Source organism: Tinamus guttatus, unplaced genomic scaffold (genome assembly GCF_059628265.1).
Source record: "Tinamus guttatus ecotype Peru unplaced genomic scaffold, ASM5962826v1 Tinamus_guttatus_pri_ptg000264l, whole genome shotgun sequence".
Taxonomy (NCBI): domain Eukaryota; kingdom Metazoa; phylum Chordata; class Aves; order Tinamiformes; family Tinamidae; genus Tinamus; species Tinamus guttatus.
In genome coordinates, this window is record NW_028288798.1 from 563370 (window position 1) to 582931 (window position 19562).

General features: G+C 42.6%; 1 protein-coding gene and 1 long non-coding RNA gene across 5 annotated transcripts in view; one reads left to right on the forward strand and one right to left on the reverse strand.

The window, feature by feature from the left end:
• LOC148594267 (uncharacterized) overlaps positions 1-19562 on the reverse strand; it is a 507147-nt gene that overhangs the window by 27261 nt on the left and 460324 nt on the right. The window lies entirely within an intron of this gene.
• The window catches only part of ZDHHC14 (zDHHC palmitoyltransferase 14), a 113782-nt gene continuing 110969 nt past the window's right edge, over positions 16750-19562 (forward strand). For all 4 annotated transcript variants that reach the window (XM_010221339.2, XM_010221341.2, XM_010221340.2 and 1 more), the window contains exon 1: positions 16750-17233. In XM_010221339.2, the coding sequence (XP_010219641.1) occupies positions 16983-17233 (251 nt within the window). In that variant the 5' untranslated portion in view covers positions 16750-16982. The remainder of the gene's footprint in view (positions 17234-19562) is intronic.

Here is a 19562-nt window from a genome sequence, read left to right on the forward strand (position 1 = left end):
TGTGGCAACTGCTCTGGTTTGGGGGCCCTCAGCAATGGCAGAACGTTTGCAAAACACTGGGGAAAACAAAAAGACATCGGACCAGCATTTTATTTACCATTGGGAGAAAACCGATATACCATTTATTCATATCTAGTACATCGCCTGCTGAGAAATTCAAGCATAACATTAACTGGCATGAATCTGAACTGTGTTCTTCTCCTAATCTGCTTCAGTGAAGGTTATATCTAAAGGTCCTTTGGATAGTCATAGAGCTTAATTGCTGTAGTTCATACTATAATTTAAAACGGCCTGGAAGGAGACCTGAATATTAGGCTCATGATGAATGATAATTATCATTTTGTATAGATGGATGAAAAACATTGCTAATTAAATTATTCTTGTAAGATAAATTAATAGTGTGATCTGGGTAAAGTACTTCTGATTTCACATTTGGAATACTTCTAAGAGCACCGAGTTTGTGCTGAAATTTCAGTCTGTGGGTGAGATTCCCTTTTAAAAATACCTGGCTTTACAATGAATTCAGCAGCTTGCCTGCAGGTTTCTGCATTGAAACCATTCTGCAGTAGTGGAATAGAATCATAGAATCATTACGGTTGGAAAGACCTTCAAGATCATCAAGTTCAACCATAAACCGTTGTCCTGCCTGTTAAACCATGTCCTTAAGTGCTTCATCTGCACGTTTCTTGAACTCATTTCAGTTTCAGCCCACTGCCAGGGACAGTGACTCCCCTACTTCCCTGGGCAGTCCATTCCAATGCTTCACCACTCTTTCCGTGTAGAATTTTTTTCTAATACTTAACCTGAACCTCCCCTGGCACAACTTGAGGCCATTTCCTCTTGTCCTAGTGGTAGTATACATTTCAGAGATAGCAAAATGGAATACAAGCAGCAACTGGGAAAATCTCTTAAGTTTTATCAGCATGAGGAAAGGGTGATAAATCAGATATTCAGAGTGTAAGATTCGCCTTTTATTACTGCATTAATTTAATCTCTATCTGAGGATTTTTGTCAGCACATAAACCATTAAGCTTTTATAAGCATCTTTTAAAAACAGAAAAGCTGATTAGCAGCTCTACAGAAAGGGGTGAGGTGGGCCATGAAGATGCAGGTCACGGAGGTTTGAGAGAAGAAGAAAGTGTGCAAGTTTTTAAGAAGAATTACCACATCTGCAAACTGTCTGCTCTGTAAAAAAACAGTGATTTTTTGCATACCACTATTTTTTTTTCTCATTTAAAGATCTCAGCTGAAAGTGACAGGTTGCATTTCAAGAAGTGGACCTCAAATCGTGATTCTAACATGACCAGTAGTTTTGTGGCCTAATATATATGTTAATACATGTATTAACATATGTTGGATGTTGGCAGCAGCCCTTTCTAACAGGCTTAATTAGATATTAATTTTAAGTTTCTAAAGCAACTATCTATGACTTCAGGAGGGTATTTTTGAAGGGTGTAGGTCAAAGAAAGATGACTGCTGTCTGTCAAAAGATGATAGGAATTGTGTGTCAGAACACTCTCTGTGCACACGAAGGACTACCCCTTACATTTTCTGCATGCATGCCCTCTTGTATATTCAATGCATTAGTGTTCACTGTGTATATCAAAATTTGGCACTACTGTATCTCTCTAAACTTCACATTAATCCATCTGTCTGTTACCATGGTAACACGGCTCCCTATTGATGACTGAAGAAGAGCTGAACCATTAAAACTAAATGTATATGGTTAAAATAAGTGACTAAGCTCACTTTGTGTAGTGCTACAGAGACAACATGAATCAATGATAGAAAATGGACTATCTGGTATTTTCTATGCATTCTTTCCATTTGTGGTCACAGACCTGAAATGAAGCTCACTGCTGAAATGATCTTCAAATCTGCTCTGTGTTTGCTCACATTTATTTACTACACATTCCACAGAACTCAGTATTAAAAAGATATGTGTTTTTTTTTCAGGAAAAGCTTACATATTCTATGATACTTATTTATCCTGAAGGGTGGAAAAGTGAAATTAATAATCTAAAGATCCCAAATACGAAGCTGGGTATTTCTCTGCATGTATTGCACTGCACGTATTCTTTCTCTCTCCCTTCTGTGCTTGTAATGTTGCCAAAATAAGTAAGTGCACAAATTCATTAGAGAGTATACGCTCCGCTGAGCACTGTTAGTTGGACCTGAGACTTTTTGAGAACCATAATGTTATGGAAACTCTGACATGAAATACTGAACTTTATAAACCATTAGTCGATGGATTTCCATCTTTTATTACACTGGCGCCATGCATGCTATTAATGGTAGGCTCAAGTGTATAGTTCTATTAGACTACAAAGAGTTCTTTCGTTTTAGACCAGAAATGAAGCTTAAAGCTAACAGTTCACATCTCATCCCCTTCTATGTTCAGTGGACAATGGTCTTTGTCCTCTGCTGTATATTTTCTTGCTGTATAAAATGGTGTATATTTTCTTGATCTTCTGCATATTTTCTTTTCCAAGCCTCTTTGCTCTTTTCCTAAGGTTATACTAACAGGTACAAAGTAGATAAAATGAGGGACTTGAGAAGAAACAGAAGTACTTAATTTTATAAGGCTTTGCTGCATTCACAGAGCTGAAAGTTTTTGAGTTTTTGTTTGTTTGCTTTATGTCAGGATTTACAGCTCTGATATCTGTTTTACATTATGGTTCTTGGGTCAATAAGTAGCTTACATGGCCCTTTTGTCCATCCCAGACAGTGCTGTCTGTCTGGAAATCAGATGGGGCATTGCTTTGTGTGCATGCACATGGACACACGTGCAAGCGTGATGGATGTACATGTGTCAGGAAGACTTTGTTAAATCTGGTGTCATACTGGTATCAAACCAGGTATCTTCCTCTGTTAGAGGGATATGAAGCCTTTGAAGATCTGCTTCATAAAGCAAATAGGCACAAATGCTAGCAACTGGCCTGGGATTTCTGATTCAGTGCTGACATTTAAAATGCTTTCAGCTCAGCCAGACACTATGGGAATTTGTGTGTGTGGAGGGAACAAACCTCTTCTGGTTTGAGAAGGGTGATCCTTGCTACCTGATATGAAAGCAAAGGTTTTGGAAAATGGGACAGGGAGAATAGAGTAATAGCGGGAGAGCAGAGTAATAGTGGAATCTTCTTATTCTCGTGCTTGACAGAAAATAAAGTATCAGTTCTGAGATTTTACACTTGAGGGGTTGTGGCACTTACCATACTGGTTGAACGGAGTCACAACAACGTGGTCTGGTCTCAAATACTTTTTAAGTATAAAAGCAGTATCTAGCCACACAGGAGATGGCTACCTGTGTTTTACATTAAAACCTATTTTGTATTTGTTCCAAGCAGTCCTCCACCTCTCTCACTGAATCAAGCAGACCTTCCAAGACAGTGAGAGACTAGAGCCACAAGCACAATTTTTCAGTTTTCATCTAGTTAGATAATTATCCTGAGTTTTTAAGGAGAATTTACTGATTAACACAATCCATTCTGTTTTGCCAAACAGTGAGACAGCCATTTGTAATATGCAATTGTACTATGCTCCTCTGATAGATTGAATTTCAGTCAGTTTATTATATAAAGGATTTACAGTGCTGACAGAGTTCATACGGATGAGAGGAGCTTTAATTTAAAAGTTATTAAAAAGTTATAATTTTATAACTAAACAGCAAAGTTCCTGTTAGCAAGAAAAGGTTGGGTTAAAATATAAAACCTAAAAGCCTAAGATACTAAAATCTTTATTATACCCTCTTAAAGTTGAAAAAAAAATCTAGAAAAATAAGAAACAAGTATTTTTAGGAACCTAGAAATCACAAAAGCTCTCTGATTTTTTTTAGTTAAATTTTAAAAGATTTAGACAAGCTCCTTTATCATTAAAGTTCATCCCTCTCTTTATTGAAACCTCAGTCTTTAAAAGCATGCTTTCCTGCAAAACATAGCATTGTAACAAGTTGGTTCAAATCATGACACAAGAGAATAACTTCTTGCCTTCAACAAAGTTGTATTTCTGTCCTCGAGTTATGTAGTAAATAAGTTATCTCATGCTAATAGGAGAAAACAGTATCTGTAGAGTGCATATTTCAGCACTGCTCTTAGTAAATGGCTGATACTCATTTAAGATGGACCATGCTTAGCATCATTTTGGCTCTCCACTACTTAACAGACATGAAGTGTTTCATGATCAAAGAATTTGTAAAGCAACACAGCACCTTCCTTTGGGCATTTGGGGTTTGGCCATCTACAATTCTTTCTACATCATTCCTGCACTTCCAGCTGTCTCACATAGATGCCCTCTCACAAATTTTAATTTCCTGTGCATCTTAGACACATGCAGATGTGTCAACCTGGCAGATGCTTGAGAATAACTAACAGGCACTTTCTGGACTCCAGGATGTACTTCATTTCTTCCCATCTGGAACAGAAATGTTGGTTTCCACAATATCTCCCAATGCTGCAACCAGAACAAGTAGATGCCATTTAAAAAAAAAAAAAAAAGAAGAAAATCTTCCTTCTCTTCTTCCTCCTTTGATCTGATGGTCTGATATGAAAAGCTCTTGCTACACTGGGGATTCAAAAGGCAATGGTCATGGCACCCCAGCACTGTTGCAGAAACCTGGAGTTCCTTCTCCTAAAGTGGAGAATCCTTGGATTGATCCAGTTCCCTTTCATTGTTGAAAGTGAAGACAAGTCTGATGTTCACATGCAGCAGGCTACCAGGTTGTTATAGACTGTGCTATTAAGGAGACAGTGGATATTCCTGAGGCTGGAGAAGGGAGTGCAGTCTTACCCACAAGCAGGATTGGGTACTTCCTTACAGCAACACTATCTTCTTCTGAAGTTTTTCAGGCACTTGCTGACTTTCACCCCTGTGATAACCTCAGCCAAGGAGGAGCCACCTGCTCTGTTAGCCCTTCAAGCAACACAACCAACCAAACAGCTTTCAGCCTTGTTCATGGTGGGTGCAGTCCCTGCCCCTCCACTGCAGCCATCTGCACACCAACACCAGAGGTGGGGCGTTGACATATGAGCATTTGGCTTTATTTAGTCCAAGGGGTTATTTATGGCCTGCTGTCCTACTTATGAGAAGTATTTTTACATACAGATATATATTCTACAGAATGCTTTTATTTAAAGTTTTCTGCTCTCTGTTTTCTCAGTAAGGACTTGGAGGGCTCTTTGTACTTCCTTCTTCTCACCTCCCTAGCTGGCAACATGAGCTGCCACAGTCTGGGGGGGATATAGGGCAAGTAAGCAGGAAGAAAACGTGTGGGGAAAGTTTGAGTTTTGTCTTTGAACATTTTGTGGCATAGGCCTGACCACTGGCCTTTGCAAAGAACACTTCTGACACTGCCAACTTCTTGGAGACAGGAGTGGAATTAAGCTTAACCGCACGGTTCAGGAGATGATTTCCTACTTTGAGAGGTGGGTGAGGAGGAGGGAGAAACTGATGCTTCTCATGGCTTTGGAAAGAGGTGGGAAAAGGAAGCAGGGTATCGGATTTTTTTGGTCTTTTTGTATATAGAGCAACAGGAAATCCACGCTTTTGTCTTCTTGAGGAGGAACAGAGGAAGGAAGGAAATTAGTGCTGTTTTTTTGTCATGTGTAGAGAAAAAGAAAACTTCTGCCCTGTGAGGTTTTAGAGGACATTCATTAAATAGTGCCTTTTCTGGCCCTGCACACTCAGGTGCTGCTTGTGAGGCTGTGCTGTAGCACACATTTGCCTGCCATCCCAGTGCTCATCATTGATGGAGGCAGCAGCAGTGCTGAGGGGGATATAGGTGGTCTGAAAGGCATAACCCAATGGCGCTAATCCACATTGAAATTTTCACCAATTGCCTCATACTGAGATGGTGTCAGAGGCAGCAGGTCCCAGGGATCCTCACAGGATTTTGCAAATTGGCATCCTCATATCCTGGAAGGCCCTTCTGCATGTGGCCAGCGAGCTAAGCGCACAATCCATCGCAAGGCTGCGTGCGTGCAGGCTGTCTCCCTATGGACCCTTCAGCTGAGGTAAAAAGCTGCAGCACCACCAGTAAACACAGTGACTGCGACGTTGCAGAAGCTGAGGTTCTGCAGAGGGATGGAGAATGGCAGCTACCTGCACCAGAGCGTTGGACTGTTTTTCTCTATGCAGACACAGGCAATGGGAGTGGGAATCTCATGTTTTATTGTGTGCAGCTGGGGATTCCACACTGTGGAAAGAGCTGACAATATTTTCAGCATTGCTAGAGCAGATTATATGAGGATACAGGATTTGGAGAATGGCTTTGAAGATCTTAACTGTAAATAGTCCTGCTATGGATTTGCTGAGGCTAAACTAGTTGCCTACCAGATGCCTCCAGAGTATATGTGTGTGCCCAGAATGCTAGTGTTGAATGACAGGCACTAGCTCTGAGAGAAGGATTTTGCATGTGATCTCCTGATATAGAGATACATTACATGCAGAGCATTGCATAGTCCCACAGGCAGCACTACACTCCCAGATGCAAAACCTTTCTGTAAATCAAAAAGTATTGGTTAATGTTCTTGCAAAAATGACTATATATATATATTCTATGTAAATGCAGAAGTTTCTGCAAGCTGTTGAAATGCAACATCTAGAGATGGCTTATATAGCCCCATCCCAGGCTCAGGATAGTGTTGAGATGCTGTTGTGGCTTCCTGAGCTCTTGCACAAGGAGCGGGTACATTGCAGCTACAGGAGGCAAAGTAACAGTAGGTGCGGTGTGTTTGTAGGGTAGGGTACATGAAAAGGTTACCCATATATGTTAGGTTTATTCTGAACAGTGTATTGTGGTTGGGTGTTGTGGTTAGAGCAGGCAAGTGCCAAATGTCATGTGTAGTAGACAGGGTTCTGGTGTGCTGACCAAAAAAAAAAAAAATCATGAGATGATAGATTTTGCACTAAAATGTTTTTCATCTGATATGAAGAAAGGATGAAACCTCTCTGCTCAGGAAAGTCCAGGCTTTGGCCCATTTACCCAAAGCACCAATTTGCCTGACTCAGGGTGAGAATCACAAAACACGGAGGCCACATTAGGTTCTCTAGTCTCACTAGTAATTTGCTTCTGATTTAATTTCCTCAATGCAGGAAGAAAAATCCTTCTTAGCTTCAGTTACTTTTGAAGGTGGTGAAATTAAAGTTCCTATACTTTCTCCCTTCAAAATGTTCTGAGCAAGATGTCCCTAAGGGCAATCGGTGTGTGCTGTCAGCCTGCCTTTTCCCTCCCCTCCTCATCCCTTACTGTCCTCAGCCCCTAAACGTCTCTTCTGAGCAGTCACTTGAAGCTTCTGCCATACATTTTCCAAGTGTCTGCCATCTCTGAGGCATCTGAGGCTGGTACTGTTTGCATGAAGGACTCTCCTCACAATGGGCACTTTGGACACTTCCTCCATCTAAATATAACCTCACTTTATAAATCACAGAATCACAGAATGCTTGGAAGGGACCTCTAGAGACCATCTAGTCCCCAGCAGGGACACCTAGAGCACATGGCACAGGATGGCATCCAGGCGGGTTTGAAAGATCTCCATAAATATCCACATGCGAATATCTACCTCATAGATATTCAGAGATAGACTCCCCTTTTATCTTTGAGATTTGAGGTAGATTTACTAGTAACTGAAGCTCTTCAAGATGACTTATTCGCACACATTTACTCCTGTTCCCTCTCCTTAAGATGCTACCATTCACTTGGGATCCTGAGACCAAGAAGCAATTGAACTCGGATGTTCCACTTCATGTGAGGAAGAACTTCTTTACTGTGAGAGTGACAGAGCCTTGGGAACAGGCTGCCCAGAGTCTCCTTCTCTGGAGATCTCTGGAGTCTCCACAGGTTGTGGAGTCTCCCTCTCTGGAGATCTTCAAAGCCCGCCTGCATGTGACCCTGTGCCACGTGCTCTGGGTGTCCCTGCTGGAGCAGGGGGGTTGGACTAGATGACTTCTGGAGGTCCCTTCCAACCTCAATCATTCTGTGATCCCAGGATCCTGTGATGTGTTCCTAGATAGAGGGAAGGCAGATCTGCACATATCCCAGTGTAATCAAAGTGAAAATATTTCTTCACTGTCTGTTTACAAACACATGCACTATGAACAAATGTGGACTACACACGTCGAAGAACTGTGGTAGGTAATGTAATTGTCTTTACATCCAATCAGAGTTTAACTTGTTCTCCCAACTTCATCTGCTTTCAAGTTAAGATTTTTTCAAGATTTTTTTTTGTTATATTTCTGCTACTCCTCAATCCTCTAATCAAATAATATGTACAAATTCATAATGCTTCAAGACTAATCTTTGTATATTACTTATTGCATGAATATTTTTCTTTAGAATTTTGAATGGATTTCTGGAATTTGATGGTTACAGTTTTATTGGTTCAAGATGTAATTACGGTACAGGCTGGCATCTGCTCATCAGAATTCATTTATATAAAAATTAGTAGATTAATATAAATCAATTCAAGGGAAATCCAGATTTATAAACTCATTCTCCTATTTTGGTATGAAAAACATAGTCCTGTTCTGAAGTCCTTACAAGCCCCTCTGTCAGAATCTTGCATGTTTTTTCTTATATTAAAAAAGTAGTTAATAAATTTTTGGAAGAATAATTGGTGATTATAATAATTAATGGTTAATAATATAACAAGAAAAAATAGAAACAAGTCTTATGAAGACTACTTGAACATATTTGAAGAATGTAAACTTCTGAGAATACTTAAAAGTGAATTACTATATTGACTGTATGTGAAGTACACACTCAACTGAAAAACACATTTCTATCAGAAAATGTTGCAACTACCAATATAAGTATGTTAAGACCCTGAGGTCATAAACATGCACCTGGTCACGCATGAACTTATGAGCAGAGCAAAGCCCATCCAATTAAGTGTTTGCAGAAATAACGGAATGATTACTTTTATACACAAATAAAAATAGAGGAAGAAAAAAGGGGATTTTACTTTGGGCCTCTGACCACACTTGGGTATGATCAGTATCACATTTCTTTTGATTGTCATACTTCCTTTCTCTACCGCAGTGTTGTCAGCCATATGATCCATGAGTCATTTCTAGTCCTTTGTATACAAAGCTCATTAAATATTCAGATTCTACAGAGTAAAATTATCAAGTAAATGAAATAATTTTCTTGTCCTGATTGCTGGGGGGGAGGGAAAGAACCCAAGCTTTCCAAATTTGAAATTAATTCAGTACTTGCAGTGCTGCAATCTTGAATCTGTCATGACTTATTGGCCTGAAAACAATAGCTCTGATAGGTATAAAATGACCTCCCTTATTCTTATTGCTCATTGTTTTACAGTAGGAAAGTGGGAGTGAAGTGTGTAAGAAATCCAAAGAGAACATTGCTCTTTGCTGAAAAAAAAATGTATGTATGGTGGTGGAGGGCAGTTGTATAACAGACAAAAAAAAAAGCTGAAGCAGGGAGAGGAGTATGGGAAAGGAGGAATGAGAGAAAAGCAGTGATATAAGACTGAATCTTCCCTGTTAATAATTCTGACTTGTGACAATGAAGTATTAGAGATTTTCAAAAGCATCTAGCTTCATTTTCAGGCAGCCTAGTTAACTATTTAATGATACAACCCCGCTCTGGGATTCTCAGAAGTCTCCAAGTGCCTAATTCCTTCAGGAAAACTATTTTATAATACTTTATTTTATGTTAACCATACAATCACATCATGGGCATGTTCCATAGACCACAAATAGATGGCCCTCCTGTAAATTCTTGAAATGTGTCATCCTAAATGGTGAAGCAACCTATAATTAAAAAGAAGGTTTTTCTCAGAATGCTGTTGCAGGAGCAGGATAACATTGTGTTCCTGCACTCCACTGCAGAGCACCGGTTCCTGCTTTTCCATAGTACTGTGAGTGGCTGCTTTAGTGTGGCAGCAGGAAACACGTGGGGTGGGTGGGGGCAGGGGTGGAAAAGATTGCATATAAGAAAAATCTGAGCATACTTGAGATTATTATTTGCTCTACCAAGAGTCCTTTCTATAGCCCCAAGTATGAAACAGGAGGAAAAAAACACATGTAAAAGGGATATTCTATTACTCAGGAGATATTATTTAAAGAGCTCTGTCTCAAAACATTTCAATTGGCCAATTAAAATAATTGCAGCTGACAGCATCTCTTTAATTGCATGACCATTTTTAGGTGTATATTTTACTATTTTTGTTTAGGTTTATTTCCTATGAGAATGGATTATGCAGTTGTTTAATGTGTCACCCTGTTAGACTGACTTCTCTTGCTGAAGACAGACTCTGGAATGTGTTCAGCTAAATAGGAAAGGGGTAGAAGTTTAAAATGTAATTACGTTCTTTACAAGTTTCATGATAACTGGTATCACAGTAAATGAGAGAAAAGCAAATGAATGCCCACAATGTGGGAAGGACTTGATTGTTATATATATAACCATGCTGGGACAAGTCAGTATGAGGTGGCTTGAGCTTGCCTAATAGTTCACCACTACTGAAAGGGAAGCGGGCCCTACTCTCCCTTCCTTTTCTGTGTGCAAGCTGCGTGTTGCTTCCCTTGCCCTTTTGCCAGCCCTTGCACCTTTGAGAGGTCTCCACAAGCTGATGTGGTCGAGCCTGCACTCAGTGGCAGCCTAGACTGACCTAACCGCTGGCCACAGAGCGCCCCGTGCCCTGTCCCTTGCCCTCTCTGTCCCCTTCCCTGTGCACTGCCTTCCTGCCCCTCCTTCCTGCCAGGCCTGGATGCTTTATAGACAAGCAGTTTTCTATATTGAAAATAAATACGAAATTTCAGTCAGAAATTTGACTCAAGAGGGAAAAAATGGTGAAGAGTTTTCTGCTGACACTTTCATGCCAAGACAGCTCAGCAAAAGGTCTGATGAGCAGGGCAAAGACTGTAAGGGTTGAGTAAAGGAGAGGACAGGACAGCAGCTCCCTATTGCCATGAGTTTAGGAGAGGGGAATCAGAGCAGGAGGCCTTCTTTGTTTGGTCAGCTGCTAGATCTTCTCAGTCATTGTATTTAACTTCGCTTTGGGTTGTTCGGCTGGCCGGTCTGTATGTGTGCAGCTCCTGATTAGGTGCAGTGTATGATTATCACGTCGCATGGGGAGGATCATGCAGCCCACGGGGGACAACAGGCCTACTGCGATGGGGAAAGGAGATCTAGTTTCGTATCTTCTAATACTCACATAGCCACTTGTGTTAATATTAATTGCATACTTGGCATTGTACTGAAAAAAAAAAGAAACTCAATAGTAAAGAGTTTACAAACAGTAAAAGACCTAGAAATCAGAAAGGAGATGTGCTATGAAACCAGGAATGATCTAATGATCATATGTTTATTTCTTCAAAATTAAATACTCATTTCCTGTATATATTGTAGAAAAAAATGTGGTTTTAAAGAGGAAGTTTAGTGAAGAAAAAGTAATGGTTCAGTGAACTGGGATCAGGACACAACTCTATGAACCATGGAACCAAGAATCAGTAATAACTGAAGTCTGAACTTCAATTAAATATATAGAAAATCTGTATGAGGTAAGTCAATGAAATGATGCTGTTCTGCATCAAGCAATGATGAACACAAGATTGTTCACAGGGAGGAAAAACATAAACCACAATTCACTCAGCTATTTGAGCAATACTATACTAATCCATTATATAAGACCGAAGAAAAAATATTTCCTAGCTCCAGTAAGTGAATGTTTTACACACAGCAAGATTGATAACATTGAAATATTTTCTGTTTCCTCTCAGTAGCTGTACTTTGGTCTACCTGCATTCTATATGAGTGTCCCAGAATGAAAGATTTTCCTTTTCACTCAAATTGGGGCAAGAGGAATGTTAAATAAGGTTAAAATGCCACAGTAGTGACATCACACAATGCTAGTGTTTGTTTTTTTCAGTTTAATTCATAAGACTTTGAGGGTCTATCTCCTGAACTTTGGAAGCAGTCATTGATCAAGGGAACGGAGCCAATTCTGGATTCTTACTGAAAAATCCAGAAAACATCTGGATTGTTACTGTGTTTTAAGGAGAATTCCCATCTTACTCTGCAGGAGTTGAGGAAAATAACCATAGATTCCAATTTCTATCCGAAGTCATGAAACTGTTTGTTGAAAAACCAAAGTTGTCATTTGGAAAACAATAGAAATATTCCAATTTCTGTATGATTAAGCCATTTCAGACTTCTAAGTTATACAGCCACTAAGTTATAGGCCCCCACTGTGTTTCTAATGATTCAAAACAGGAAAAGAAAACGGTTTTATCAAGAGGTGGAGAAATGTAAATACAAAATTGATTCTGTTCTCCAGAGTGTGTCAGGAAAAAGTTTCCTTACTCCATTTGCCCATTTAATTTGCCTACCACAAAGAAATAGAGTCTGTGACGTTTTGTGGGAATGTAGAATAAAAATCTAATCATGCTGCTCTTGCAAAAGCAGGACTTAAGAAACACTGGAAAGGTTTTTAGATCTACTTAAGCTGATCATGTTATAGTCATGAAAACTTTTGCTTAATTTGGCATTCTTGGAGATTGATTCTGGTGTGCATTCTCACTCGCTTCCTTTTCTACTCTGTTCACCAGTATTTAATATTACCTAGTCTCTTAAGATTTTCTTCACTGACAACATTAAAAAATCAACTGTCCTTAGCTGGACAATTTTCTCTGAGGCTGTGGCTGCCCACCAGAACAGTAAAGCTATCATTACAGAAGAGCTCTGTGCTGCCGATACTAAAATTGTGCAAATAATTTCATTTTCTTTTTTTTGACAAAGCCAACAAAAAAGTTACTTTGTGTGATCCAAAATAATTAGTTTCACTTTCAGAGACTGTTAAGAATCATTTAAGCAAAATTCAACTTTTTAATGAAATATCATTAATGAAATTGGAAAGCTGAAATGCCTATCTTCTTGGGGCAGTAATGGAGAAAAACAGCTTTCCCCCCAAAGCTATTTGCCAGCTTTTATACAATATAGTAGTATTTGTAGTTTGCCCAAAACATTTTTGTAAGGAAATAAGGAACTTTCACGAAGTTATAGTTTGTATCGATAAGACTCTGAAATGATGGTTCATTGGCAAAACAGTGTGGGGGAGAGAGAGAGAGAGAGATTGGTTCTAAGAAACATCAGAAAAAAAGAAGGAGAAAAAAAATATTTGGTTGGGAAAAGGTGTATTGTAGCAAATTTAATATATGTAAATATATGTACATACAACTTCTGATGATACAGCTCTTTTATTAGTATTTTCCCAACAAGTGCCTTCTTTAAGCCATCTATCTGTACATTGCTGCAACATACTTATCATTAGATGACAGCAGCCTGAGTCAAAAATACAATAAGAAATCAGGATACCATAACATATGATCCTAAAGAGTTTTATAAAGACAGGATTATTCTTCCCACCTGTTGTGTTTATGGTTTAATCTATTCAGTAGTTCAAAATAACTTTCACTATTATTGCCAAGAAACAATAACAAATGCTTTCAAGAGTCACGTTAAATTGTCTGAAATATTAGCTATAGAAAGCCTTCCTAGAGAATTTTTTGTCAAGAAATGTTCAAGTGGCTTTAAAAGCAAGATAAAGGAGATAATTAAGGTTAATATCTTCATAATACTTTCAAAAGTCATCAGCAACACATTGCATGATGTTCACAGACCAATTTGAAAGAAGCAAGGTAGTGTTGCTGCTGCTGCAGCTATTGAATATAACAGGATCAGACACAATACTGGCACTGAGTTAGGGCCTCAAGCTGCGCCAGAGGAGGTTCAGGTTAGATATTAGGAAGGATTTCTACATGGAACAAGTAGTGAAGCACTGGAACAGGTTGCCCAGGGAAGTGGTGGAGTCACCATCCCTGGCAGTGTTCAAGAAATGTGTAGATGAGGCAGGGTTTAACAGGTGTGGTGTGAAAGGGTTTATGTTTGGACTTGATGATCTTGAACGGCTTTTCCAACCTTAATGCCTCCGCGATTCTGTGAATAGGCAGCAGGACAGGTGATCGTGTGAGAAGTGTAGTATGTGTAGCACTGGGTAACGGTAATAGAATTGGGAAAAGAAGCTACTAAAAAGTAGACCTCCTAGTAAAAGTGTGTTCTCTGAATTTGACCTTTACGATTATTTTTCCAGGCGCTCCTCAGATTCACCTATGTAGTCTACAGAAATAAAATAACTAAGTTTATCTTTGCAGCCATAATGTCTTGAAAGAAAACCCATAGGAAATACTGTTGGGTAAGAAAGCATTTCTGATGAGATGCTGCTGTTTGCAATGTTGTATGTCTGAAATTAGCTTGAGTGCTACCTGTAAGCAGGTAGCATAATAAGACAACATTGACACCTTTACATAAACTTTTTGCTTTTTTTCTCTATGCCTAAAATATTCCACAATATCAGGAGAGAGTAGTGCCATTTCACATCACACAATCATTAATATTGTAAAAGCTCTGAAGACACATCTCCAGCAGCGTGCTCATGAAGACTGAAAATGCCTGTCAGTGAATCACATTTCTTTCTTCAGCTTTGTGCTGGCATATATCGATGCTCAATGCATTGAGATAGGGAAGTTATTAGCTGTTTACACAGAATATTTTATATAATGAATCAGTGACGTCCAAGTTGTGAGATAGCAGGCAAAGTGGTGACAAGCGAAGCATGGGGGCGGAAGAGGAGAAGGGAGGGAGGGACGCAGCTCCCTATGTTACACGCTATGGAGGGACACCATTGCGTTTGTGAGAGCTGTGTCCTGAAACGTTTTCACACTCTGTGCACTTGCCAAAGGTCTCCCCCTTTAGCTCTTGCAGAGGGGCACTCTCCTCCGTGCTCTTGCGGGGCTTTGCCGTTCCCCGAAGGATTCCTGTGAGTGAACACGGTGCTGGTCTAAGGGCCTGCTTGTGTCGTGTGTGAAGTTAAAACCGGGAAACACGTGCGTGTAAGCGCACGAGGGAGCGGGAAGGGCATTGGTCAGGTCCTCTGTTGTCAGGGAGGAGTGCTTGGCTTTAGGAAAAAACGCTGGTGGAGGCAGATAGCCGAAAAGCGCTGAAGAGCTCACACGACACCCAAAAAAAAGGGCTTGGGGGCCGCATCTCTGGCGGGGGCTGCCCGACACCAGCTCGGGCGGAGGTGCCAGAAGGCAGAGCTCGGCCCTGCGCACGGCAGAGCTGAGCGCGGACGACACGAACCCGCTCGGACACGGGGCGGCAGCCGCCCCCAAAAGGCCGCCGGGCCCCCGCCCGGGGGCTGCCCCCGCTCCCGGGGCGCGCGAGGCACTCTGGGACTTGAAGTCCTCCCCGCCGGCCGCCCCCCCCCGGTGCCGCCGGGCGGGGGGGGCAGCGAAACTACAAGCCCCGTCGGGCGGAGGGGCGCGCCCGGGCGTGTGCGCGCCCGCTCGGGGCGGGGGGGTGGCCGCGGCCCGCCCTCCCCGCCGCCCGCCCGCCCGCGCCCTCGGCCCAGCAGTTCGGGGCGGGCGGGGCGGCGCCGCCCGGGGCTCGCCGGCCGTTGCGAGCGCTCGGAGGGGTCAGGGCTGCAGCGCGGGCGCTCGCCGCCCGCCTCCCCTCCGTCCCGCGGGGTCCGCTAGCGCGGCGGGAAGCGGCCGCCTGAGGCGGGCGGCGCGGGGGGCCCCTGCGCTCGCCGCCGCCTCCGCCGCTCGGGCTGCTGCCGTGGCGGGGGCTCCCCCCGGACATGAAGTGGCAGCTGCTGCTCTGGCTGCGGGGGCCAAACCCGGGTAAAGGCTCGGGAAAAAAAAAAAAAAACACGAAAGAAAAAAAGAAAAGAAAAACAAACAAAAACGCCCAAATCAAACCCGTCCAAAACCCAAGGGCAGGAAGCCCCGCTCTGCAGCGGGCCCGGGGCTGGCGGGGCCTGCTCCCCGTGCTCCCGGCGAAGGGAAAGCAAAAGCGGCGCCGCGAGGCGGGCCCGGGGGAGGAGGCAAGGCGGGAGGCCGGGAAGGGGCAGGATGCGGGGGGAGCCCCGGCAGCGGCGCGGGCCGTGGGCGAGAGCGCGCGCGGCGGCGGGCGGCGGCGGGCGGGGAGGAAGAGCAGCAGGAGGAGGAGGATGGTGGTAGCGGGCCGTGGCGGGGCCGGTGCGGCGCTCCCGCCTCGCGGCCCCGCGGCCGCGCGGGGCTCAGCCGTTGGGGGCCATGCGGCGGGCGGGGGACCTGTTGTGTAGGGGCACGCGGGGGTTAAAGGCGGCGGCGGGGAGCGGCTCCGCGCGCCGCGTGCGCGCGCGGGCATGAGGAGCTGCGCGCGGGCGGCCGCCCTGGCCCGGAGCCGCCGCGCCGCGGCCGAGAGGGGCCCGCGCTGAGCGCCGCGCGCGGCCCCGGCGGGGCGTCCCGGGCGGCCGGGGCTGCAGCCGCGCGGCTGCCTCGCCCTCCCGCCCCCTCCTCTCCGCTGCGTTTTTTATTTATTTCATTCTTTCCGCCGCCGCGGTGGTTCGCTGCGCGCTGCCTCGCGAGGGCACGTTTTAGGAATGCTCGTTTTCAGCAGCGAGCGCCGCTGCCCGGAGGAGGATTACGGCAAATCCCAATGAATGGTAGACCCGGCTGCTCGAGCTCGCCTGGACCAACCTTCTGACCCTCACAGAGGTCCCCCGGGGCGGACGTGGGAAAGAAAACCTTTCCTCTTTGAAAACAAACTTGAAGGAAAGACTAATTTTTTTTTTCCAGCAGCCGGACTGTCTTACAATTTTTTTTTTGGCGTGGGGAGGAAAGGGGAGGTTGATCTGTGATGAGATGTTTTAATAGGGATTGTGCTGCATGGTTCGGTAACTGCCGGAGGAAGGAAGGATCCTTCTCAAGCGCTTCTAACATGACAGCTTCGGTTTCTCAAGAGTTAAGCGGTGTTTGCATGATGCTCCTATCGCCAGCCTGGTAGCAGACTTTTCGGTTTCTGTTTTTTATTGGGACTGCTGGCAAGGGTGATCTTAGTCGGAAAAATATCTGCCTACATATATATATATATATAGGGTATATTTTTTGGTGGGGTTCTCCCCACGTTTTAGTCTCTCTTGATGACTCCTGGAGGTGGTAGCGGGCCCATGAAAGACTGTGAGTACAGTCAGATCAGCACACACAGCTCTTCGTCTCCCATGGAGTCTCCCCATAAGAAAAAGAAATCGGCTCCCAAGAGAAAATGGGAGGTTTTTCCTGGAAGAAACAAATTCTTCTGCAATGGGAGGATCATGATGGCTCGGCAGACTGGAGTCTTCTACCTGACTCTTGTTCTCATCTTGGTCACCAGTGGACTCTTCTTTGCATTTGAGTAAGTGGCATTAAAGTCTTTGTATCTTCCTGGATTTATTAATTTTCTGGGGGGAAGGAAAGTAAATGTATTTATGCAGGTGTCTTAGAGGATGCTGGTTGATTTCAGCTAATACTAGCTTATGTATTTGCAAATGCAATCTGTAATGCCGAAAAATACAGTCTTGTTTGATTATTGCACTCTGTGGAAAGCTGAGGTTTGACTATTAAGGTTTCTTTTTATCATTTTATTTTTTAATTATTTTTTTTTCTTGCAAGGGGAGTATAAAACAGCAGGTTTAGCACTGTCAGGAAATGATACAGCTTCTTGTCTGCCAGTTACTCTCTTGAATATCAGAACTGACAGGTGCAATAATACCCTTTGTCACAGAATTGAATGTAAGAAAAGCAGTTTCTGTCATTGAAAGAGAGGGGGGAAAAAGCCTAAATTATAGGCTAAATTTGTTTAGTAGTTAGTGGTCAAGAATTCCAAGTTACTAAAAAACTGGAAGCTGTACAATTTCCTATGTACCTAGCTTTCCACCACTAGGTAACAGCATTACTTTGTGTTGCTGACTTGTGAGTTTTGTGATCCTATTTTAAGTAATTATTATTTTAGAATTATCATTTTTTTAAAAAAACAGGCTTCCTAAGGCCTTTTTTCCTCTGTTGCTGTGAATCTTCAGGAATCCTGTCCATGTATATAAAAAGAACACAGTGCCAACAAATCAGAGATAGTGAATTTGCACTTATGCTGGAGTGGTTAAATTAACTATGCATGACAGTAAAAATTGGACACTTGACATGGAAAACACAGTTCAGCTTTTTTTTTTTTTCCCCCCCCCACAGTGACAAAAACTTGCTATAGCGATAATTGAAATCTCTTTAAATGGTTAGTGCTACTTTACCTATTTTAAGTTGCTTTAGCTTAATTGTTGCTTTGTGGCAGAAGGAAGTTTCTGAAATAAAAAAAAAAAAAAAAAAAAGTGTGAAGCTCTTACCGTTTTGTTGAGTAGGAGCAGTTAGTCATAAGTAAATTTAGCTGCTGCTTCTAGCAATTCAGTTGAGTGGCACCATTTACTTAATGTTTTTAAGGAAGCAGATAGAGACATTAGCAAACTCTGAATGGCACCAGATAAATGCAGTCCATCTTAAGAGTGGTGGCAGTTAAGAAGGTAAAAACACTCAGCGGGTGACCGGGGGCTAAATATACATGTGAGCTCAGCAGGTGAATTGTCCCCAACGTGCTCCAGGTGTCCTGAGGGATTTATTCATTGTAAACATTTCTGTGGCTGTTATGAAGCTCCTTGATGGTCCTGCGAGTAGTTAACACCTTGGAGGCTGGTGTCCGGTACTGCAGGTGTGTTGGCTTTTCTGGTTTTAAGGGAGTGTTGAAGGTGCAGCAGGCCTGGGTGCCGCTCCGCCTGCCGTGGTGAGGCCTGGTGCTGGAAGGCCCTTCCCTGTGGGCTGGCAGCTGGATCCGCTGGCCGCCTTCGCCCGAGCCTCTGGCAGCAAGGGCCGGGCTTCCTGCAAGCGCCACGGTGTGAGCAAAACATCAGGGCTCTCCCGCTCTGCGGCTGTGACCGTGAGGCTCTTGTATTAAGCCACCATTAAGAGTTTAGTTAAATGTGGTTTATCCTCGCATTCTTCAAGGAAAAATGCTCTGTTCCATTGTGTGATTTGGAATTGCTAGAGCCGGATGAGCTGCTAGCTGTTCATGAGACTTCTGATTCCATTGCTAATGTAAGTTATGTGTGCTGAGAGTCAAACATTTCCACTTATACTCTGTCTCTGAGCTTATTTGAAACGTGATTATATGCAGTGAACTGTATTTTTAGCCATGTTACAACGTTTGGATATATAATTAGTGCTCTTTCTAACCAGAAGCCTTGAAACAAGGGAAAATCTTTGATTTTATAACTACCTAAAATTATATGTGTGTGTACTGTACTTGAGTCATTCTTGTATCATTTGCACTCTCCATTTAAGGAAATTCTAAGTAAGAGAGTGGCAATGGTATTTCATTTTTATAATAATAAGGTAGATTTTGACCCTCAAAAAGCACTTGCATGGGAGCTCTTACTCATCCACTGAAGGCTAATAATAATAATAAAAAAGGATTAGACTAAAAATGATGTTCAGGGAGTCTGTAAATACCACAAAAGGTTGATAACATAAACGAAAAGCAGACGGTCTTCTTGATTAAAAAGTGTTATTTTAAGGAAGTTTCTGACTGTGTCATTTGGTAGTCTGAAGTTAATGTTTATTGATCAGCTAAGGACATCTTAAGTTGTTAGAATGTTACTTTTATTATTTGACTGATTTGGTTGTAAAGCTACCCATAATCAGTG